Source organism: Rhinatrema bivittatum, chromosome 5 (assembly GCF_901001135.1).
Source record: "Rhinatrema bivittatum chromosome 5, aRhiBiv1.1, whole genome shotgun sequence".
Lineage (NCBI taxonomy): Eukaryota > Metazoa > Chordata > Amphibia > Gymnophiona > Rhinatrematidae > Rhinatrema > Rhinatrema bivittatum.
The window spans coordinates 83,250,850-83,275,262 of record NC_042619.1 but is presented as its reverse complement, the minus strand read 5'-3'; the positions used below and the strand labels follow the sequence as shown (position 1 = coordinate 83,275,262).

General features: G+C 42.2%; 1 protein-coding gene across 6 annotated transcripts in view; it reads left to right on the top strand.

Annotated features, from left to right (window-relative positions):
* The window catches only part of XPO4 (exportin 4), a 340,414-nt gene that overhangs the window by 34,134 nt on the left and 281,867 nt on the right, over positions 1-24,413 (top strand). For all 6 annotated transcript variants that reach the window (XM_029602525.1, XM_029602521.1, XM_029602524.1 and 3 more), the window contains exons 2-3: positions 12,677-12,782; positions 13,661-13,802. In XM_029602525.1, the coding sequence (XP_029458385.1) occupies positions 12,677-12,782; positions 13,661-13,802 (248 nt within the window). The remainder of the gene's footprint in view (positions 1-12,676; positions 12,783-13,660; positions 13,803-24,413) is intronic.

The following is a 24,413-nucleotide window of genomic DNA, read 5'->3' as shown; positions in this document are numbered from 1 at the left end:
TGTGATAGAACAGCATTCAAATCCCAAGGGACAGGTGGTTTCTGCACCGGAGGTTTAATATGCCATAATCCCTTCATAAATCTTGATACTAGAGGATGCGTTAACATAAGTTTACTGTCAGCTTGAACAGGATAAACTGCTAAAGAGCAGAGATGTACTTTGACTGATAATGTAGCCATATATGTTAAAAAAACTGCTTCAACCTTTGTGTAACACCTAGTCCAAACACTCACATAACACTGGTCTTATATTGGAAGAATCCAACACAATCAAGTGAAATGAACCATTCAACCAGACCTCATACACTTTAACCAGTGCTGGTTTGCACAGGATAAATACCACATATTTTGAAAAACTTATGTGTAGAGTGGTTCTAATCATTGGTCATTGGTTGTTAGGTTCAATACCATATTTTTCATTTTTTGCTTTTTATACTTTTTATACTTTTGTGTTTTTTATTCCATACTGTGGAAAGTACTTGTCTTAAACGACATTATTTTGTAAGAAGTACTTATCTTAGACGATGTTTACAGCTGAATGTCTTTAAACTTTAGACCGGAACGCCGGAGGAAAAGAAACAACTACGCCCGACGCGGCTCGCGTTTCTTTTTTTGCTTCTTCAGGGGCTCTTAGTAGGTTGTCTGTAAACACAAACGCTGTATTAAACAATGTAGTTTTAAAAACAATTGTAAAATATACTTGCTCTTTTATCCATACATCAGTTAACTAGTCCTGTATCTCCCGACTTCCACAGTCTGCAAAACAGCTGTTCCTCCATTTTAGAAATTTAAACCGGCGGCTTTTTAAACCAACTCACGGATCGTATCCCAACCAATCGGGGCGGTCCAACTTCTGACAGCACCAAAACGTAATGACGTTATAGACTCTCATACGTTAGAACAGTGTGGTCCAATCAATGGCTTCATTCATCCCCTTAGGGGAGACTGCTTGTAATGTGAAAATCCATTTCTGTTCAATAAAGTTGAGTTTGAATGAACTATCTCCACTGTCCTCTGACTGAACTATTTGATCCAGGATTGTCCATTTAAGATTTTGAAACGTATGTCCTCTCTCTATACAATGTTTAACCATTGGAGCTTCTAAATTTGAAGTATTAAGTCTGCTGCGGTGTTCTCGTAAGCGGATCTTAATCGCTCTTTTTGTGCGTCCAACATAGATTAAAGGACAAGTGCATTGAATTACATATACACACTGTTCTAACGTATGAGAGTCTATAACGTCATTACGTTTTGGTGCTGTCAGAAGTTGGACCGCCCCGATTGGTTGGGATACGATCCGTGAGTTGGTTTAAAAAGCCGCCGGTTTAAATTTCTAAAATGGAGGAACAGCTGTTTTGCAGACTGTGGAAGTCGGGAGACACAGGACTAGTTAACTGATGTATGGATAAAAGAGCAAGTATATTTTACAATTGTTTTTCAAACTACATTGTTTAATACAGCGTTTGTGTTTACAGACAACCTACTAAGAGCCCCTGATAATGTAGCCAGGCATGAATCAGAAAGAAGTGTACCTTTCGCTGTCGGCGAAGTCTTCGCAGCGTCACCCCTGGTGCCGCCCCAACTCCTCCTCTTCCGGGGCTGATGCCGCCGCCAACTCTGGTTGAGTTTTAAGTTTTCACAAACTACAAGGTCCACATTTTTTAAATATTTATACTTGCAGTACAAATCAGTTTGCAAGCAAGCACCTCTTGGTATAGAATTACATAACTTAATTACAATTATCTGTGTGCTCGTACTGAGTTTTTGTCTATTTGTTAACACATTTCTAAAGCCTTGCGATGTCCCGTGGTCTGTGTTGCTGTCATCCAGTTCATTCTAAAGATGTAAGGCTGAGTGTTGTTCTGAGGTAACACTCAGTTTGACTTGGAAAGGGCTGTGGTATATTGGGAGCACATGAGAAGTCTTTTAAATGCAAGACTATGCAGCTTGCTTTATTTCTTTCATTACGTTATCTAATTTGAGTTATGTTTTTAGGAAAAAGGGTAGGCAGTGCAATTTTGTAAGATCTGTGCATTCTCACAGGTACAGTGTAACTGGTTGGTTTTTAGATTCGTTAAATTGTTGCTGTAATTGGGTAGGATAAGTGGGTAGTCTTCTCACATATAAATCCTGGTAATGTGAAGGCCTGTTCAGTTTGGGATTTTATCATAAGGATAGATATAAAGGGCATCAAAGTTTTAAGTAATACTTTTTATTGGACTAACTAAATACATTTTTGACTAACTTTCAAGAGTGATGCAGCCATCCTTGGGACAAATAATGGATTTTTTAAATTTAAGGATAGAATCTAGAATTTGAAATCTGCATCTGTTTGTTTTTTTTGTATATATGAGTTTGTAAGAATCCATTGTTGATTGAACATAATTATAAGAGGTTCATATTCAAAAATCTTTATCCAACTAAGTATGGAACTTGGTGGACAAATCCTGCTTTTTCAATTTCCTGCCACTTTCAATGCCTTTTGATTTATCCGGGTATATTCAGGTGAGGATTTAGCTGGATGAAACGTATCCAAATAAGATGGAGGCATTTCAGACCAGAGTTAAGTTAGCTGGATTATACCAGTAATCAGCGTTAGCTGGCTAGCTTTAGGGCTGGATTTTCTAATGCCGCAAGGCATAGTGAATTCGGCGGTGGCGGGGGCGGGAGGGCGGTCCTGCGATAGCTGGCAGCGATCGCACCTCTGTGGTGCGATCGCTGCCGGCGTCGTGCCAAATAACTATACCAGGGGGGTCATTTTCTATGCGGATCGCATGCGATATCAAGATCGGGGCGGAGTTAATAATATAGTTAGACTTTTGGTCTGGTTAATAATGTAGTTAGACTTTTCCTTCAGGAACTTGTTCAAAACCTTTTTAAACCCAACTATGTTAACTGCCTTTCCCACATCCTCCAGCAACAAATCAGAGCTTAATTGTGCAATGAATGAAAAATATTTTCTCTGGTTTTAAATGTGCTACTCAACTTCCTGGAGGCTATCCTAGTTTATGATTTAAAAAAATAGAGACAATAGATGATTCGCATTTATCTATTCCACTCACTCATGATTTTATAGACTTCCATCATATCTCCCCTCAGCCATATCCTCTCCAAGCTGAAGAGCCCTACCCTCTTTAGCCTTTCCTCGTAGGTGAGCCATACATCCCTTTATCCTTTTGGTCGCCCTTCTCCAGCTAACTTTGCGCGCGTACTCCTTTGAAAATCTGCCCCAGTGTGTGGACCTTAAGCTGTATGACGAGGTAGTGTACCCAGGGCATGTTTAGAAAAATAACACTTGTGGATTTCATTTTCAAAAAAAGTACCCACACAAAAAGGTGCAAATGTCAGAAAGCTTCAAAGTGAAAGTATGCGTCTACTTTGAAAACTGGTGCCAAGCCCACAGATAAACAGAACCTGTGGACTTGTCCCAGTGCTGCCAGCTCAAAAACTGCCCCTAGAAGAATCGAGTTAGTTGTGTATGGGCATGTAGCGAGGATGAGAGACTTATGCTGTCTGATGAAATAGTTGAATTATTAGGTTAACACGTGCTACAGTCAAGGGCAAATGTGTGAAAGCCAGAAGTTAAGAAACATGGAAATTTGATCAATAAAGGTAGAGATTAGATTGTAGCTTCATTTGAATGATGTCATGGTTGGCATCCCTCTATTTTAGCCTCTTCAAGATGTTATCGGCCTACAGTTAGAGGTGGTTTTCACTTTTCAAGTACTTCCTGCTACTTCATTTTCAAAAGTGTGTGGTTTGCTTATGCTTTATGATATAAAGAAATATCAATGCCAGAATCCAGCTTGTTGTAATAGGGGAAGAAATGCAGGTTAAACCACAAAAATACTTTGCGGTCTTTAAAATGGAACTCCTGATTTTAACTGCATACATGTGAGTATTCATGGAAAGACAAATTTGTGTGCTGTTTTAGCCAACAGCTGTGGTACTTACTTTTTCATCTTGGGGTAGTGTTGTAACTAATCATGTGTAATTCTGGACAAAAACTTCATAAGCAAGCCCTTCCATGTGACTTTTCAAACTCTTTAGAGCCCAGCAAAAATAGTTTAAAATCTTTCCTTAACTAATTTAATTTGTACCATAAAAGTAAGTCACATAATACAACAATAATTTATAATCATAATTCAAATATAAACAACAAAACCACACAAAAAATATAACATTAAAATACATATAGTAAAATCCCAAATAGCATTAAAACTGTTCATCTTCTCTATGTAATCCTTAAAATTACTTCTAATCAGCCCTTCCTCTCCCTTCTATCAGACATGACGTATTGCCCTGTCTAATCGTTCTGTATTATAGAAATAAAACTCCTAAGCCTACCACTGCTCTGATCCTCCGTCATCTCTTGTCTATCAGCCACCCAGATATAATCCTTATGGCCTAACTGAATAACCATGTTTGGTGGTTGTGTGTGGTTTTTTTTTTTGTTTGTTTTTACTTTCCTAAATATGATATAATTTGATTTCTTACATGTTCTAAAGGAAGGGACTTCCAGAGTAAATAGCCTTGATACCTGAAGACTGAGCAACATGGGCCTTCAACTCTGATTTCTACCAAAGATTTTGTTTGGAAGACAAGAGCCCTCCCTGAAGTATATGATAGTAAATTAGCTAAATATCCGGGGTGTCCTCTGTGTAAAGCTTTAAATTTAATCCTGCATATTCTAGGCAAACAGTGTAGCGCGGGCATTACATGATCATATCTCTTCTCCACAAATGGATTTTTGCCACCTTATTCTGTACTATCTGCAGTCTCTTCAATAGAGACACTGGAAGATCTTGCAATAATGAATTGCAGTAATTTAACCGACTTGAGAATCAGAGAATGCACTAAACATTGAAGGTCCTTAAAAAAAAAAAAAGGGGGGGTTGTAAATGGAGCACAAAATGTAAATGTGTGGACCAAAGTTTTGACACGAGATTTGTCGTTGCTCGTTCTGTTTCTTATATGACTCCTAGTGTCGTCACTTTTATCTAGTGATGGATTTAGGTTTTTGCTGCCCCCTAGGCACTATTGGAGCTGTTGCTGCCCTCCCACCCCAAGAAGGACGGACAACAGGGAGCAGAAGGTCTAAGGTACAGTACAACAGATTCTGTAGCAGGACTTAGAAAATTCTGAAACTCGCTGACAAAACATTTTCATTTTTTATTTTACATTCAAAATAAAGCAGCTTTTCAACCTTGCTTGTGTCTGCATAATTTTCTTTTCTTTTAACTGGGTGAGGAAAAAGGATCTAAGGTATCAGTGTAAAGAGGAAATCTTGGGGATAAGGAGGAGAGGAGAGGGAGGGGGATGAGGAATGGGTTAAGGAGAAGGCGAAAAGAGTGGGAGGGGAGGGGTATGAAGGAGAGAAGGGGGAGGATCAGGAATATGAAATGGCGGAAGGAGGAGGAGATGGGAACTTCTAGGACAGGGGTGGGCAATTCCAGACCTCAAGGGTTGCAAGCCAGCCAGGTTTCCAGGATATCCCTAATGAATAGCATGAAAAAGATTTGCATACAGAAATCTTTCATGCATATTCATTAGGGATATCCTGAAAATCCGACTGGTTTGCGGCCCTTGAAAACTGGAATTGCCCACCCTGTTCTAGCGTCTGGAAAGAAAGAAGAGGTGGGAAGGAAGGTTTCAGGATCTGGGAGACAGAATTCGAGGTTAGGGAGGAGGGGTTGGGGATGTGAGAGCAGGGAAGCGAGCCTACCTGGCTCTATTCCTTGCGCACTCTAACCTCCCACCTAATCTGGCATGCGCGCAAACACTCACAGCACAGTCTCTCTTTTCTCTCTCAAACACATCACTCCCCCATTCCCCTCTGTCACAGAAAGCAAAACTTTCCCCAACGCTTCTCCTTGCCCATCTTCAATGATCCCCCCAATGCATCACTTTCTAGCCTCCCCAAAATGATCACCCTGTGCAGTCTACTCCAGGCTCACCACTTCATTCCTGGCCCTGAATGATAGGAGGGCAAGGGCTGGTTTAGGAAGCAGAGTAGATCTTCTTTACTCTGCTTTGTCTGCTCCAGGCTCATCCCCTCCACTCCTGTTTCTTGTAGGCTGCCTGGTGGGGAGGGGGCTGGACCATGAGTAGAGTGCTGTTTAAGTGGGATTCAGCACAGCTGTAAGGCAGTAAATCTTCAACCAGCCAGCTGCCTCCCAGAATTTTGCTGCCCTAGGCACAGGTCTAGTGTACCTATTGAGTAATCCAGATCTGCGTATTTTTCATCCTTTAAGGGTATCTCAAGCTCAGCCATTTATGAAGATATGCTAAGAAAATACTTCCTACAAATCCATAAGGCTTCAGATTTTGAGGAATTTACTTTGTCTATACACTAATAATCAATGAGCAATATCATCTAGGGTAAAATAGCCATATGTAATCTGTTTCTGTGATTAAATCAAAACAATTTATAAAGAGCCTCCTATAAGAAATACGCAGCGGTGTGTTTGCTTGGTTCCTTCTTTGCTGTCTCTGCTCACCACTGCTCTTCCAGCTCATTTGCAAATTGTGACGATCCAGGCACTTGCTATCCTGCTATCAGCAATCTGCAGTTCTGCCATCGCTGCAGGAAGATAGCCCATATGGGTGAAGAAGACGCAAGGCCAAAATTTAGCAGCATCCAGTAGAATGTACAGCAGCTACTGCTGTTGCTTTCTCAAAAACCTGCCTGTCTGTCCGTTTCCTCTCTCAGCTTCTTTCCTGTTCTGGGACATTCTGACAGCTGCTTCACTCCTGCAACCCACCTGCTGCCTCCCCTATTCCAGCAGCAGCAAAGGTTCTAGCTGGTCCTGCCTGTTCCCATGCGGCCTTACCTGTGTTGTAAGCCACTGTGAACATGCAGAGCTCACAGACCGTGTCGGTACCATGCGTACATATGGACAGATTGACACACACTCACCAATAGGTGCGCTCCCTTGTTGCGAAGTGTCTTATAAAGACTTCCCCTTCTGAATAATTAGAATGACACACTCCACACCATCTCTTTACACCATGCTTTTGATGTAATCATTGATAGTCAAGTACCCTGTCTCTGAGCTCTGATTGGTTACACTATAAAATAACTCTAGCATGATGTATATAAGACCAAAGATGGCTAGATGTTCAGAATTGTTGACTGCTGTGCAAATTGTAATCAGGAATGGAAAATTCCCAGATACCTGAAAATGGCACCCGTTATGTCTGAGACCAGGAGGAGCTACTGCCACTTCAGTGGGCCAAAAATGAGGAAGAGCTGCTACTGCCCTATCAGCAGTCCTGGGAGGAGCCACTGCAGCTGAAGACTGAGGTTGCTCCAAAAATAAAATTTTAGTCAAAACAGAATCTAAAAATGAAGAAAGTAAAAAATGACAAAAACGAGCAAAAAAATCAAGCTAATCTGAAAAATAGACAAAACTGACCCCTCTACCGAAACAAAACAGAAAAAGGCAAAAAAGAGAGGACATTTTTTTTGCCTTGTTTCCTAAAAATTGTAGATGGCACCCAAGTTTTCAAAAACATTTTGCCCCTCTGATTGTAATAATTTTCAGAGGAATTGTAGTTTTCTAAATTATTTTGGGGCCAAAGTGGAAAGCCTTTCATTTTCATCTTTTCCTGAACTGGGGCTAATTCTGGTGTAGACCTCACTGGGTGGTTTGTAGTATCCTGAAGCACCACTGTTGAAACTAAGAATGCGATCTGGCAGTCCTTGGGGGGAAACATTCCCCAAGACAGGGGAAAGGTGTATTTGAGAAGAATGAAAGAACCATAATAGTGCTCACTGTTACAGAACTGCTTTGGGGACTCATGGGATAAACTAGAGACTTGAATTGCCTTCCAAGATTGACGTCTTTAAGTGGGACTTTCCCCTGTGCATCCACTGTTGGAGACTGACTAGCAGCCTCTGCTAAATCGTATTCATTGTAAGCAGTCATAACGTGGTGTACTTCTAGGGCAGTTCTGCTTGATGAAGACCTTTGTGCTGAATTCTCTTGCCCTACAGAATTTAACACAGCTGGTGGGTAACAGAGAGGACAGCTGCTGCATTATTGGCCTATCAGGGGTCAGAGCAAGGTGTTGGCGCTATTGTATCAGCCCTTGTGGCTAGAAGGAGGCAGTAGTGACCTCAGCCTGTATGGGCTAGAAGGAAGAGGCGGCAAAGTAACCGTATGTGGGTTCCAGCCCTCGTGGCCAGAAGGGTACTGGGCTGGAAGGAGAAGGCAATGTAAGCTTTCACCTGTGGCGACTTCAACCCGCACGAGCGGGAAGGAGGCTGGTGAGGTTGAGCTGGGTGGAAAATGGAGGGGGGAGGGGTTGGACTTGGGGCAGGGAAGAAAAGAAAGTAGGGGGGGTCGGGTTTAGAGGGAGGAGTCAGTTAAAAAGTTGAGGAGTTGGGCCTGAGGAGTTGGGCGAGTCATGGGGTCAGGCCTGGGGAGGGAAAGAGCAAAGGGATTCAGGCCTCGGGAGTGGAGTGATTGAGTGAAAGGAGCAACCTTATGATGTACTGCAATAGTACTCATATGAGGCAGTTATGCAAAAAAAAAAAAATATTAGTCTACATCTCTAAGTAATACATATTTTCTGTATTTTAACATTTATCTAGTTATATTTGTCAAAAAAGTGGTGTTTGGGTACTTGCCAGGTTCTTGTGGCCTGGATTGGCCACTGTTGGAAACAGGATGCTGGGCTTGATGGACCCTTGGTCTGACCCAGTATGGCATGTTCTTATGTATGTACAATTTGCAGAAATAATTTTTTTGTGCAAAATTTCCCCAGACAATTTCGTATGGATTTATTCCCAGTAATCATATAAAAGGACAAGATCCAGACCACGCATCATAAACCTTATATTATGGAAACATGCTAACGATAAATGTTTGGGCACCTTGTTAGTAAGATTTTAACCAAATGTAAATTTACATGCCTCTCTGTAAACCGTTGTGATGGTGCATTACTAAGTGACGGCATAGAAAAGATTTTAAATAAATAAATAAATAATGGGAGAAAACAAAAAATGCTCAGAAGATGGAGATGCACAGTAGGCCCATAAAGTGTCTGGATGTAGTAACTGACTGCTGAAGTATAAATTAGTTTCAGGGTGAGTTGTATGAATTTGGAAGCCTGTAGGGATGTGAATTAAATTGAAACAAAAATGTAAAACAGGACAAATGAGCCCATTTTTGTGAGATTTTATATATGAATCGGCATCACTGCTATTGCTATTGAGTAGATGACGTTTTGAAAAGATTTTGATTGTAAGAATTTGTCATAATTTTTTCTTGACAGCATTCAAAGCTATTGCAATTAAAGTATTGATAGAAACGTCTAATACATCAGAATATCAAAGTGATCTCATATCTACACCAAACATCAAGCTATCTCGCAGAACATCAAAAGGTCCCCCTTCTGACCTTGTATCCCCTTATATAAGATGGCCCTGCCCAACCTAATTTTTAAATCTTGAGTCAGATTGACCATCCAGTTCTATCTGGCTTGATCGGTAAATTTCAGTATCGCACCATTGCTATTCAGCCAGACTAAAGCCCGCCATGTATCATGTATAAGAGAGGAACCAAGTGACACTGCCCTTCCTCCTTACCTGACCTAACCACTGTGGTTATCTTATGCTTCCAGAGTCCTCCCCTAGACTCCAGCCCCTCTCCTTTGTGGATTAGATCTCCACTGCAGGAAATAAATGTTTTCACACCTTTGCTGAAGCTTGACTAGTTTTTCAGCTTTTGGGAAGTTTAAGGATTGAAATGTGTGCATAGGGTGTTAATTTGGTCTCATACTCTAGAGGGTGCTGTGTTGCTTATTATCAGGAGTCTTTGCTATTAAAGGACGTCTGTGCTTTGTTAATTTTCTTTCAACTGTTCAGACTCTCAGGACCCCAGGAATTCAGCATTCTGGTTTTAAAGCAGTCGTCCTTCTTTCAGATATGTTTTTCATTGTGAGCAGTTTGCTTTCAGAGGCAATAAAGCATGCACTGTGCGTGAAAGAATTTTAATGCAGTCTCCAGTTTCCTCGAAATAGGTTAATATGTCCATTTGTATGTATAATGTGTACCAACACTGTGAACATTTATTCATGCTTGTAAAATGAGCCTTTAAAGGGTTAGCTCAATGGCTCATGTGAGGGCACCTGGGCTTGGTTCTTCTGCTCCCTGGGGCTAGGAATGCTGTGGAGGCCAGAGCACCTATGACATCTGTTTGTAAAATGTTTGTGTGCCAGACAAACGAGCAAACAAATCAGAGTACAGAAAATGGGAACTTGACTGGACACCCCTCTACTTGAAAGAAGAACCCCCCTCCCCTGCCCCACTCCCTCCCACCCATAATACTACCTCTCCCTTCCTCACATCTGTTCCAACTCCCATCCCCACCACTCAGATTCAGATAGCTTCATTGGCATGACATTTTATACACGTGTTGCCAGAGTAATACATACATTAGTTAAAAATTGAGAGAGAAAAAATATAATTAATAAAGTAAAATTACAAAGTTCAGTACAAATGAGAACAGACTATTCAACGATTTGATTTTGGTGATATTTAGTATTGCCTTTGGCCAGATTACATCTGTGGTCCTGTGGCAGGATACAAGCTATTTTGCTGCTACTGTATAACTTGCTTTCTTCCTTCTCCCCAAGGTTATACAGAGTGTTTCCTTTTTGTTCTTTTCTGGGAAGTCTTTTATTTTCTCTTTCAGCTTGGGGAAGTGTGCATCTTTGTATTTTGCACCGCACTGGAGGAAATGCATTTCTGTTTGTTTCTCTAGTGTTGCATTGCATACAGAGTCTGGCATCTTGCAGTCTCCAGTTCAGTTTTTGCTTGCATATTTCTCTTTCTAGTTTGTGATCACTTATTCTGTATTTGGTGAGGGGCTGTCTTGCATGTCTAACTGAGGAAAAGGATTCTGCTAAAGTGTAGTATGTGCAGAGATCTGGAGCAGCCCAGCTTTTTTTATTTTCCAATTTGCACCTCCCATATGCTTCAGATTCGCCTGACAGGGTTAATCCAGTCTTGGGTTTGCCCATTGCATGCAGGGACCTATTGTCTTGTGTTTAAGGAATGCAATAGGGCAATAAGAACAAAACGTCCCTGCATCAATGAAGTAATTCCAGAATTGGATCAACCCTGTCAGGTGAATCTGGAGTCAGTTGGCAACCCTAGGTGTATTGGTGTTCTAGGGCCCATGACAATACTTGCATTGCCACCTTTTCTGTTTGAATCTTTGGAGTTAGCACTGTTTGGTGTGGCTGGTTTATTACATAGGTGTTGAGTGTATTTTATGCAGAGTTTTGTGTTTCTTCACAAGTGAGAAATTGTTGCTGTTTCTGAAGTGTCACCAGAATTTGAATATTCTTTTGTTGTACTAAGCATCCATTGCTGTGGGATATCTGTGGATGGGGAGTGTTTTTATATTGGGCGGTTTTCTTCTCTCTCTGCCTCTTGTTCTCTCTTGTCCGCACCTACTGTATAAGTACTATTACTTAACATTTGTATAGCACTACTAGGCATACTCAGCACTGTAGAGATACCTAAGAGATTGTCCCTGCTCCATGGCATTTACAATCTAAATGTCTTTTGCTCCCTTCTGCTTGCTTTCTCTTTATATCCTCCCTCCATCCATGCTTCTTCTGTTCTGTTCCTCCTTGGTCTGATGCTTGATGTCTGCTGTTGCTCCTGCCTGCGTAGCATTCAATGAGTTTGAATTGTGTGTTGCCCATAATCCCGCACTGTCCTGAGACCGCAAGAATGTCACCCAAGTCTGGACACTGGCATCTCAGTGAGAGCTGTGCAGAGCCAAGAGTTGCAGGAGTTGTACTGGAGGAGGTGGGGAGAGTGAGTGGGTTTGGGGAGGACTGTGAGCACATGATTGCTGCTGCGTGAGGACTGACTACAGAGAGGAACATCTGGTCGGCAGCAGGTGCTGGGAAGCCCTCTGCAGGCTCAGGGTGCAGGGAGAGGCGTGAGTGGCATGCTGAAGCAAAATTGTCTTTGTGTGCCGCAGGTTGCTGACCCCTGCATGTTGAGAAAGGGGGGGAGGAGGTTTGTTACTTCCACCGTTCATGTAAAAGAAGTGGGTTAGTTATGGCTCTTTCCTATTTTCAAAAAGGCCACACTTCACAAAGCTTTTTTACCTATAGAAACAGAATGGGAGAAAAGCCTTGAGTCTGTGCTAAATTTGCTCCTATGGGAGGTAATAGATTTTGTTCCAGCCTGCAGATTCTGCTTCCTCAGACAGAAGTAAATATTTTTGGGTCTGAGTTTTTGAAATGTCAACTACAAGGCACATCGTTGGGTGAAGCGGCATTGTGTTTTCAGGAAGTATAGATTGTGGCCTGTCCACATACATGCCTTAAATACTCTTTAAAAAAATTTATTTTTTGCCAGATTAAGAAAATGCTTTCTTTTTTTCTATATTTCATGCTGCGGCACCCTCAAGAGGCCAAAAAGAGCTTGGGTGAATTGAGCCCATAAACCTTTGAGCAAGTTGCTGAACTTGGCCAAATAGAGGACTTCATCATATCCCATTTCAAATGTATGGGCACGCTACTGTGCTTGGGAAGGGGAAAAGAACTGCAGAAAATCTGGCAGGAGCCTCCGGTTTGTGTGCCTCTCCTTTTTCATATCCATGTCTTGCATTCTTTGAATTCTTGTGTTTGGGTTTTTCTTCTAGGCACCGCCTTCCATGGTCAATACTGAACAACGTCAGCACGCAGAGCACATATTCTTATCCTTTAGGAAGTCAAAATCGCCATTTGCAGTCTGCAAGCATATCTTGGGTAGGTTCCAATGGTAGTTTTTCTAGGAAGCTGCTGGAGGGAGTTGTGGAGTACGTAAGGCAGCTCGTGCTCGTTCTCAGGATTTTCTAGAATTGATGGCGTTTCCTGGCAAACGACGTTTATTGGTGTCAGTCTGTGGGTGCAAGTTGCAGAAGCAGAGAATGTGTTCTCTTCCTCTCAGCGCCAACGTTTTATTTTGAACACCATGCCAGCAAGCTTAAGTAGAGAACTGCCATAATAATCATGGCCTGAGAGTTTATTTCTGCTAGAGCAGCAAGACTGAACATGCCAGTCTTGGTGAATATTCAGTTTTTCGGTTTAGAAATAGGCTTGGTAATTCAAATAAAGGGAGTTGGGCATTTGTAGTGATTTCTGTAAACAGCATCAGTTACAGCATGGGGGTTCCTGGGACAGTATAAAGTCCTTTTGGCAGACATCTTTTCTTTTTTTTTTTTTTTTTGGGCAGGGATTGAGAGGTGGAAGGGGGAGGTAAGCGTGGTGTGAAGGAGAGTGTCTTTAAAAAAAAAAAAAAAAGTCTATTTGCAATGGTGGCCTTCCAAGGTCGGCTTTAAAAGAAAAAAAAATCACCTATATTCCTTGCATCCCTATTACTTATTGCTGGGGAAAATAGGCTTCCCATTGTCGTGATCTTAAATTCAAACATTTATCTGTAGGGAAAGATGTTTTGCATTTTGAGGGGTATAGGGACCAGAAAAGATGAAATTGTCCAAACTGATCAACTCTTCCCCCTCAAAAAAGAAAATCAGCATCATTAAAGAGTGAAAATGGGCCTGAACTTGTCAGTTTAATTTTGTCTGTGAAAGGCAGTTTGCTATGTAAACTGTGTGTCTAAAGCACATATTTCATCTCTTTAACAGAAACTAGTAAAGTGGATTATGTCCTTTTTCAAGCTGCCACAGCGATAATGGAAGCAGTGGTGCGAGAGTGGATCCTCTTGGAAAAAAGTAGCATCGAATCATTACGAACATTCCTTTTAACCTATGTCTTACAGAGGCCAAAGTAAGTATGGAGCTGAAGGTAATCCATGTGCATTCTGACCTGGTTTTGTTTCTAATCTCACTGCTCTAGTAGCCCCCATGAAAATAAGGCTAGCCTGCTGTTTATGGGCCGTGATAACTTTTCATGGACTAACATGAAAATAGTGAAAAGATAACATTGTATTTCAGATGTTTTCAACGGTTTATTAAGTCTCAAAGTTCAGCTCATGTGCCTCTTTGTTTTTCTTCTTTTTAATTTAAAAAAAAAAAAAAAGTCAATGAAAAACATCATTGAATAAGCCAAAAGCAATTTCAATCTTATTTAACCACACCTGACTTTGTAACTGGGCTCTGGATTTAGATTTAATTACTTCCATTGGTAAGGTGAGTAATTAAATCTAAATCCTGATTTCCTCTTGTCGGTTTTCTTAATCCTTTACCAAGTTTTCTTTCCATTTTACCTTTCCTTTTGCACTTCCTTTTTTCATTTCTGCCTCCTTTGCCAATATTCATTTTCCATCTTGATCTTTCTGTTCCCCAGTACTACTTCACTTCTTCCCATTTCTCCCATCTTTCATCTTTGTTTCACATACTCCTGCTTCTCCTCGCAGGCTCTAATCTTCATCCCCTGGTCGCCTATCCCTTTCTTCCTCCTTCCTCTCACGTTTTTTCTTGCTCTCCACCACTTGCATGCTTGCCTTTTCCCCAGCCTGTGCTTTCCCTCTGACTCTTAACTGGCCCTTTTCCTTTCGTCTTCTCTTCTTGGTGACCAAGGTTCTGTATCTTCCCTTTTCAGTCCCTCCCCATATTCCCCTCTCTCTCTCTCTCTCTCTCTCTCTCTCTGCTGTCTCTCTCTTCAGCCCCCCTCATCCTTGTTTGTTCATTCTCCCCCCAGTGCTTCTGCTCCCTTGGCCTTGCTTATCCTAACCCATTGCTGCTTTCCTAGTGAGACATGGTTGTGACAGTATGTGCCAGAGAGACAGGCCATGAGAAGAAATGGGTGGCCACTTGGGGCACCATGCTGTCACCATTGTCATTACAGCGATGACATAACTCTGCACCATTTCTGCACAGCCTGAAGGGAACTGCCAACAGCTTGAGTCATTAGCGGAGGGGGGGCTCCCTCGCTCCACTTGTCATTGGAGGGGTCGCCCTATCCCTTCCCTGCCTTGGGGCTTTGCGACATCCTTGCAGAGGGACCTATGTATACCCCTGGATGAAAACTTGTTGTAGTACTTGAATTTTTAGGACCACATAATACATGTTTTCATTTGAAGACTGGACCTAACTATAATATATTTTATTGATAAAAGGTATGAAATTTACAAAGAATCTGTTTTTCCAGAACCAATGTGTCGTCTAGAAATTTGCACTAACTTTTTGTTTGACATCCTACTTTTTTTTTTTGAAGGGGTAAATAAACATGTGAATGAACCTGAACTGGTAGATGTGGTGTATTTGGATTTTCAGAAGGCGTTTTGACAAAGTCCCGAATGAGAGGCTTCTAAGAAAGCTAAAAAGTCATGCGATAGGAACATAAGAACATGCCATACTGGGTCAGACCAAGGGTCCATCAAGCCCAGCATCCTGTTTCCAACAGTGGCCAATCCAGGCCATAAGAACCTGGCAAGTACCCAAAAACTAAGTCTTTCATGTTACCGTTGCTAGTAATAGCAGTGGCTATTTTCTAAGTCAACTTAATAGCAGGTAATGGACTTCTCCTCCAAGAACTTATCCAATCCTTTTTTTTTTTTTCAATTTAAACTTTTTCGTTTATTGAACTATTCAGCACATGAAGAACATACAGTACAAAGAACCATACAGAATACTCAAGCATAGAAAACACTTTTGGTTTCACAGTGTCCAATCCTTTTTTAAACACAGCTATACTAACTGAACTAACCACGTCCTCCGGCAACAAATTCCAGCGTTTAATTGTGCGTTGAGTGAAGAAGAACTTTCTCCGATTAGTTTTAAATGTGCCACACGCTAACTTCATGGAGTGCCCCCTAGTCTTTCTATTATCCGAAAGAGTAAATAACAGATTCACATCTACCCATTCTAGACCTCTCATGATTTTAAACACCTCTATCATATCCCCCCTCGGCTGTCTCTTCTCCAAGCTGAAAAGTCCTAACCTCTTTAGTCTTTCCTCATAGGGGAGCTGTTCCATTCCTCTTATCATTTTGGTCGCCCTTCTCTGTACCTTCTCCATTGCAATTATATCTTTTTTGAGATGTGGCGACCAGAATTGTACACAGTATTCAAGGTGGGGTCTCACCATGGAGCGATACAGAGGCATTATGATATTTTCCATTTTATTCACCATTCCCCACATTGTTTGCTTTTTTGACTGCCGCAGCACACTGAACCGACTATTTCAATGTTTTACCCACTATGACACCTAGATCTCTTTCTTGGGTGGTAGCACCTAATATGGAACCTAACATTGTATAACTATAGCATGGTTATCTTTCCCTATATGCATCACCTTGCACTTATCCACATTAAATTTCATCTGCCATTTCGATGCCCAATTTTCCAGTCTCACAAGGTTTTCCGGCAATTTATCACAATCTGCTTGTGATTTAACTACTCTGAACAATTTTGTGTCATCTGCAAATTTGATTACCTCACTCGTCATATTTCTTTCCAGATCATTTATAAATATATTGAAAATTAAGGGTCCCAATATAGATCCCTGAGGCACTCCACTGCCCACTCCCTTCCACTGAGAAAATTGTCCATTTAATCCTACTCTCTGTTTCCTGTCTTTTAGCCAGTTTGCAATCCATGAAAGAACATCGCCACCTATCCCATGACTTTTTACTTTTTACTTTTCCTACAGGCCTCTCATGAGGAACTTTAACAAATGCCTTCTGAAAATCCAAGTACACTACATCTACCGGTTCACCTTTATCCACATGTTTATTAACTCCTTCAAAAAAGTGAAGCAGATTTGTGAGGCAAGACTTGCCTTGGGTAAAGCCATGCTGACTTTGTTCCATTAAACCATGTCTTTCTATATGTTCTGTGATTTTGATGCTTAGAACACATTCCACTATTTTTCCTGGCACTGAAGTCAGGCTAACCGGTCTGTAGTTTCGCAGATCGCCCCTGGAGCCCTTTTTAAATATTGGGGTTACATTAGCTATCCTCCAGTCTTCAGGTACAATGGATGATTTTAATGATAGGTTACAAATTTTTACTACTAGTTCTGAAATTTCATTTTTGAGTTCCTTTAGAACCCTGGGGTGTATACCATCCGGTCCAGGTGATTTACTATTCTTCAGTTTATCAATCAGGCCTACCACATCTTCTAGGTTCACCGTGATTTGGTTCAGTCCAACTGAATCATTACCCATGAAAACCTTCTCCGGAATGGGTATCTCCCCAACATACTCTTTAGTAAACACTGAAGCAAAGAAATCATTTAATCTTTCTGCGATGGCCTTATCTTCTCTAAGTGCCCCTTTAACCCCTCGATCATCTAACGGTCCAACTGACTCCCTCACAGGCTTTCTGCTTCGGATATATTTTTAAAAGTTTTTATTGTGAGTTTTTGCCTCTACGGCCAACTTCTTTTCAAATTCTCTCTTAGCCTGCATTATCAATGTCTTACATTTAACTTGCCAACGCTTATGCATTATCCTATTTTCTTCTGTTGGATCCTTCTTCCAATTTTTGAATGAAGATCTTTTGGCTAAAATAGCTTCTTTCACCTCCCCTTTTAACCATGCTGGTAATCGTTTTGCCTTCTTTCCACCTTTTTTAATGTGTGGAATACATCTGGACTGTGCTTCTAGGATGGTATTTTTTAAAAATGACCATGCCTCTTGCACACTTTTTACCTTTGTAGCTGCTCCTTTCAGTTTTCTTCTAACAATTTTTCTAATTTTCTCAAAGTTTCCCTTTTGAAAGTTTAGCACGAGAGCCGTGGATTTGCTTACTGTCCCCCTTCCTGTCATTAATTCAAATTTGATCATATTATGATCACTATTGCCAAGCGGCTCCACCACCGTTCCTCTCTCACCAAATCTTGTCCTCCACTGAGAATTAGATCTAAAATTGCTCCCTCTCTTGTCTGTTCCTGGACCAATTGCTCCATAAAAATGTCATTTATTCCATCCAGGAACTTTATATCTTTAGCATGTACCAATGATGCATTTACCCAGTCAATATTGGGGTAATTGAAGTCTCCCATTATTACCGCACTACCAATTTGGTTAGCTTCCCTAATTTCTCTTAGCATTTCACTATCAGTCTCACCATATTGACCAGGTGGACTGTAGTATACTCCTATCACTATAGTTTTCCCCGCACACAAGGGATTTCTACCCATAAAGATTCAATTGTGCATTTAGTCTCATGCAGGATGTTTATCCTGTTGGACTCTATGCCATCGTGGACATTAAGCACCACACCGCCTCCCGGGTGCTCCTCTCTGTCATTGCGATATAATTTGTACCCCGGTATAGCACTGTCCCATTGGTTGTCCTCCTTCCACCATGTCTCTGAGATGCCAATTAAGTCTGTCATCATTCACTGCTATACATTCTAATTCTCCTATCTTACTTTTTAGACTTCTGGCATTAGCATACAAACATTTCAAAGTGTGCTTTTTGTTTGTATTTTCATTCTGTTTTTAATTGATAGGGATAAGTTAGAATTTTTTAGCTCAGCTGAGTTTTTAGTTACAGGCACTTGGACTACTTTTCTTATAATTGGAACCTCACTGTCGGGATGCCCTAATTCTAATGCATCATTAGTATCCTTTGATGATACCTCTCTCTGAACCATGCGCTGCTGAGCGACTGTTGGCTTTCCCCTTTGTTCTAGTTTAAAAGCTGCTCTATCTCCTTTTTAAAAGTTAATGCCAGCAGTCTGGTTCTACCCTGGTTAAGGTGGAGCCCATCCCTTCGGAAGAGACTCCCCCTTCCCCAAAAGGTTCCCCTGTTCCTAACAAAACTGAATCCCTCTTGTTTGCACCATCGTCTCATCCACGCATTGAGACTCCGGAGCTCTGCCTGCCTCTGGTGACCTGCACGTGGAACAGGAAGCATTTCAGAGAATGCTACCTTGGAGGTTCTGGATTTAAGCTTTCTACCTAAGAGTCTAAATTTGGCTTCCAGAACCTCCCTCCCACATTTTCCTATGTCGTTGGTGCCCACATGTACCACGACAGCCGGCTCCTCCCCAGCACTGTCTAAAATCCTATCTAGGTGACACGTGAGGTCCGCCACTTTCGCACCAGGTAGGCATGTTACCAGGCGATCCTCATGCCCACCAGCCCCCCAGCTGTCTACATTCCTAATAATCTAATCACCAACTATGACGGCCGACCTAACCCTTCCCTCCTGGGCAGTAGGCCTTGGGGAGATATCCTTGGTGCGAAAGGACAATACATCACCTGGTGAGCAGGTCCTTGCTACAGGATCCTTTCTTGCTGCAATAGGTTGATGCTCTCTCCAATCATGAGCCTTTCTTCCACCAGGGCTGCCAGTCTGAAGTTGGGAGGTGGCTACTATGTCCCTGAAGGTCTCATCTATATACCTCTCTGTCCGCTTCAGCTCCGCCAGGTCTGCCACAAATGGTGATGTCCTTTTGTGGATTGCAAGTTGGTTAAAAGACAGGAAATAGAGAGTAGGATTAAATGGTCAGTTTTCAGAGTGGAAAAAAGGTAAACAGTGGAGTGCCTCAGGAATCTGTACTTGGACCTGTACTTTTTAATATATTTATAAATAATCTGGAAAGGGGTACAACGAGTGAGGTGATCAAATTTGTGGATGACACAAAATTATGCAGAGTAGTTAAATCTCAAGCGGATTGTGATGAATTGCAGGAGGATTTTACGAGACTGGGAAGACTGGGCTTCCAAATGGCAGATGACATTGGGGGGTGGATTTTAAAAGCCCTGCTCGCGTAAATCCGCCCGGATTTACGCGAGCAGGGCCTTGCGCGCCGGTGCGCCTACGTTCCATAGGCCTACCGGCGCGCGCAGAGCCCCGGGACTCGCGTAAGTCCCGGGGTTTTTCGAGGGGGGCGTGTCGGATCGGCGCGGTGTTTTGGGGGCGGGCCCGGGGGCGTGGTTTCGGCCCGGGGCGGTCCGGGGCGTGGCCGCGCCCTCCGGAACCACCCCCAGGTCGCGTCTCGGCGCGCGGGGATTTACTTCTCCCTCCGGGAGGCGTAAATCCCCTGACAAAGGTAGGGGGGGGTCTAGATAGGGCCGGGGGGGTGGGTTAGATAGAGGAAGGGAGGGGAAGGTGAGGGGAGGGCGAAAGCGAGTTCCCTCCGAGGCCGCTCCGATTTTGGAGTGGCCTTGGAGGGAACGGCGGCAGGCTGTGCGGCTTGGCGCGCGCCGGCTACACGAAATCGGCAGCCTTGCGCGCGCCGATCCAGGATTTTAGCGGATACGCGCGGCTACGCGCGTATCTACTAAAATCCAGCGTACTTTTGTTTGCGCCTGATGCGCCAACAAAAGTACGCGAAGGCGCGCTGTTTTAAAATCTACCCCTTAATGTGGACAAGTGCAAAGTGATACATATAGGGGAAAATAACCCTTGCTGAAGTTACACAATGTTAGGTTCTATCTTAGGAGTTACCACCCAGGAAAGAGATCTAGGCATCATAGTGGATAATACATTGAAATCGTCGACCCAGTGTGCTGTGGCAATCAAAGAAGCAAACAATGTTAGGAATTATTAAGAAGGGAATGGAAAATAAAATGGAGGATGTCATAATGCCTCTGTATTGCTCCATGGTGAGACCGAACCTTGATTACTGTATGCAGTTCTAGTCACTGCATCTCAAAAAGGATATAGATGCACTGGAGAGAGTGCGACCAAAATAAGGGGCATGGAACGGCTGCCCTATGAGAAAAGGCTAAAGAAGTTAGGGCTGTTCAGTTTGGAGAAGAGACGACTGAGGGGGGATATGATAGAAGTCTACAAAATCATCAAAGGACTTGAACAAGTTAAGGTAAATCTGTTATTTACTCTCTCAGATAATAGAAGGACCAGGGAGCGCTCCATGAAGTTAGCAAGTAGCTCATTTAAAATAAATCAAAGAAAATTCTTTTTCACTCAGCGCATAGTTAAGCTCTGGAATTCATTGTCAGAGGATGTGATTACAGCAGTTAGTGTAACTGGGTTTAAAAAAGGTTTGGATAAGTTCCTAAAGGATAAATCCATAAAATGCTATGACGGTAATTAAGCAATAGTAGCTTGTGATCTATCTAATGTTTGGGTACTTGCCAGGTACTTGTGACTTGGATTGGCCACTATTGGAAACAGGATACTGGGCTTGATGGACCTTGGTCTGACCCAGTATAGCATTTATGTTCTTACAAGGGGCCCATTCCTACCATGAGGTATAACTTAAGGTTGTCCTCATTTCCAATACAGATGATACCATGAGGTATAACTTAAGGTTGTCCTCATTTCCAATACAGATGATATATTTTGCAGAGTTATGAAAAATACTTATATATTAAAAAGAACATGTTAGATAGGGATGGCTGCTTGTGGCATGGCTTCTAAATAAAATTGGCTTTTTCAGCTGTTTGAGCACTCTCTGTGCCTCTGAAAATTAGCGATATGGCATCCCGGACCATGGCGAGTCGAAGGAAAATGATTGATTTAAAGGAGTTTTCTTTTACTGGTGCTGCGGCGCATTTAAAAGAGGCCAACAGCGATGGGACTGGTGAGGGTGCACGGACAAGGCCGCAACCGATTTGAGCGAAGAGGCTGAGCGCAGCCTGGAGGGACCAATGAGAGCGGAGTTCTTGGCATGGTTTATGGATTTAAAATGCGACATCGCAGCTGTAAAAAAGGAAATATATGTTTCTGTGGGTGAACTACAATGAGAAGTTGTTATCTGGGACAGAGTGCTTGATCTCAAGCATAGGGCAGAGGAGCACATTGAAGATGTGACACAGCAAGCAAAAGATCTGCAACAGCTAAAGCAAATGATTGATGAGCTTACTGATAAAATGGAATACTCAACTGCATGGAGGACTGCTAGTTCAATGAGGGGTTTGAAGAATGACCAGCCTCGGGTCTGGGTGCAAAGTGAATCCAGGGGGGAGATTGCCTTGGATGGTGACTCCGAGATAGCCTGAGCTTACACTGTAAGCTATGCACTGTATTGCTTATGCACATCCGACCTGCTCCATTCTTCTTCCTAGCCACCACTATAGGGGAGGCATAGGGGTTTCTTGATTCCTGTATTCCAACAGGTCCTGTAGATGCTTTTGAATGTCCTCAATATTGCCTAGACTAGTTGCCATAACCTTTCATGGAAAAGGAAGAGTGTCGTGCGGGGGTATAGGGTGCTCAACTCCTTTGGCCTATCCCACTTCCCACTCATGGGTGGAAAACGCATTGCTGCACTTGGACAGTTGCTGAATAACTCATGCTTTCCACTCAGGGTAGATCTGGAAGTTAAACAGCAAAAAGTCGATTAGTGGGGTGGGGCACATTCTAATGCCACAGTATCTAAGTGTAAGCTCAGGCTGTCTCGGGGTCCTTGTCCAGGGTGATTTCTGTTTTGGATTCATTTTGCACCCAGACCTGAGGTGTTATATCCACCCCTTCAGGCTTTGGGCAGATGTAACACCTCATTGAATTAGTAGTCCTCTGCTATTACTGGCATCAGTAGCATGGGATCTTCTTAGGTTTTGGGTTCTTGCCAGGTTCCTGTAGCCTGATTTGGCCACTGTTGGAAACAGGATGCTGGGCTTGATGGACCCTTGGTCTGACCCAGTATGGCAATTTCTTATGTTCTTAAGATCTTGAAAATACATCCTGCAGAAATAACATACAAATCAGAGGAGTTCTCGAAGAAGAAGGCTCTACAGGTTATGGACAGATCATTCAGGAGATTTGTGGAGCTATACTGAGGTATGATTCCAACAGCTCTACTGATGTGGAAGTAAAGGTTGATAGGGCCCATAGATCACTGGGCAGGGTGACTACTAAAAAAACTAGGCGTGCCTGCATGACTTTCCTGTTAAGGATAAGATTATGCAAAAAGCAAGAGGTATGGGTTCTATTTCTTGGAAAGGGATGAAGCTTCAAATCTTTAATGACAACTCTAGGTACTTGTCAGGTACTTGTGACTTGGATTGGCCACTGTTGGAAACAGGATACTGGGCTTGATGGGACCCTTGGTCTTACCCAGTATGGCATTTCTTATGTTAAGTTCTGCAATCACATTATGATGCAGAAATCTGAAGCAAATCACAAATTCTCTGAGAGCTCAATCCCTGCAGGCTAGCTCACTGGAGAAGGTGGAGTGTATCTTGCAGAAGAAGGGTATTGAAATCAAAGTTATTAAGGCTGTGACGAGACTAGAAGCGACCAAGTGGCAGAGAATTGGTAAAGGAGGAAAGAGGCTGCAGAGAAATTCTGATGGAGATTTACCAGCAAAGGATTTTGGAACTTGACTCTGGAATTATGCACCACAAGGTTTTGAGGTTGTTATATATCTGCTACTGGATGGTGGTCATAACTGCTGGAGGGCTTTAATGCCTGATTCCTTATTTTTATTTCCTGGGATCTTGCCAAGTAATTTCATGTGATTTTCATTTCTTTTCCTGTTTCTATACCATAATGGGTCATTTGCAAAGTCACTATTTTAGTTCATGCTTTTAGATGAGTCAGGCCATTTCAGGGAGCATCATTCTTTTTGGGAAGTGTGATGGGTTTGGGATCACACAATTCATTGTTTCAGGGGATGGGGTGGTTGTTGGAACGAAAGGTATGTGTGTGTGTGTGTGGGGGGGTAATGGTTGGGTTCTGAGAGGTTAGGAAATGTTTCCTATACAGAGGTAGGCTGGGCTACTTTGCTGCTTTGGTTCTTTCTAATAAGTAATGGTTGTTACAGTTGTGTCTTTAAATGTGAAAGGTGTCAGTATTCCCCGGAAGAGAGAACTCTTATTTGAGGAGGCACAAGCTAGGCATGCTTCAATTTTCTTTGTTCAAGAAAATTGCACCAGAAAAGGGGATGTGTTGGTATTATGTTTTCCAAGGATTTTTGAGCAGAGGTATTGGAGTATTGGAAAAATAGGGAGGAGCGATATATTGCTTTAAAAGTCAAGATGGGGTACGGTAATAGTAACTTTAATAAACATCTATGCTCCCAATATAGATCAGGGGGAGTTTTTCGTTCAGATTGGGCAAAATTTGAGTGATATAGTTTAGGGACATGTTTTAGTGGGTGGGGATTTTAATCTTTCCTTAAATCCCAGTATAGATAACTACCCACAACGTAGGGATGGGTTAAAATCGCATAGAACTAGATTAAAATTTATTAAAGAATCATGGGGTTTGCAAGATATCTGGAGGTTGATGAAACCCCTCTGTGAAAGATTATACATTTTATTCTAGGATAGATTTGATGTTAGGCAGTATATTCTGGGTTCAGAGGTGTAGTTGGTAAGGTATAGGCCCAATCACATGGTTGGACCATGCACCAATCTTTGGAGTGTTTAGGTTTTTGCAGAAAGAAAAATACTGGAGGTTAAATGACTCCTTATTGAACAATAAATAGCTATGTGTGGAAGTAAGGGAAGAGAGTATTTTTGTCTTAATGACTGGTGATGTATCTGTTCAGACTCTCTGGGATTGCTTTA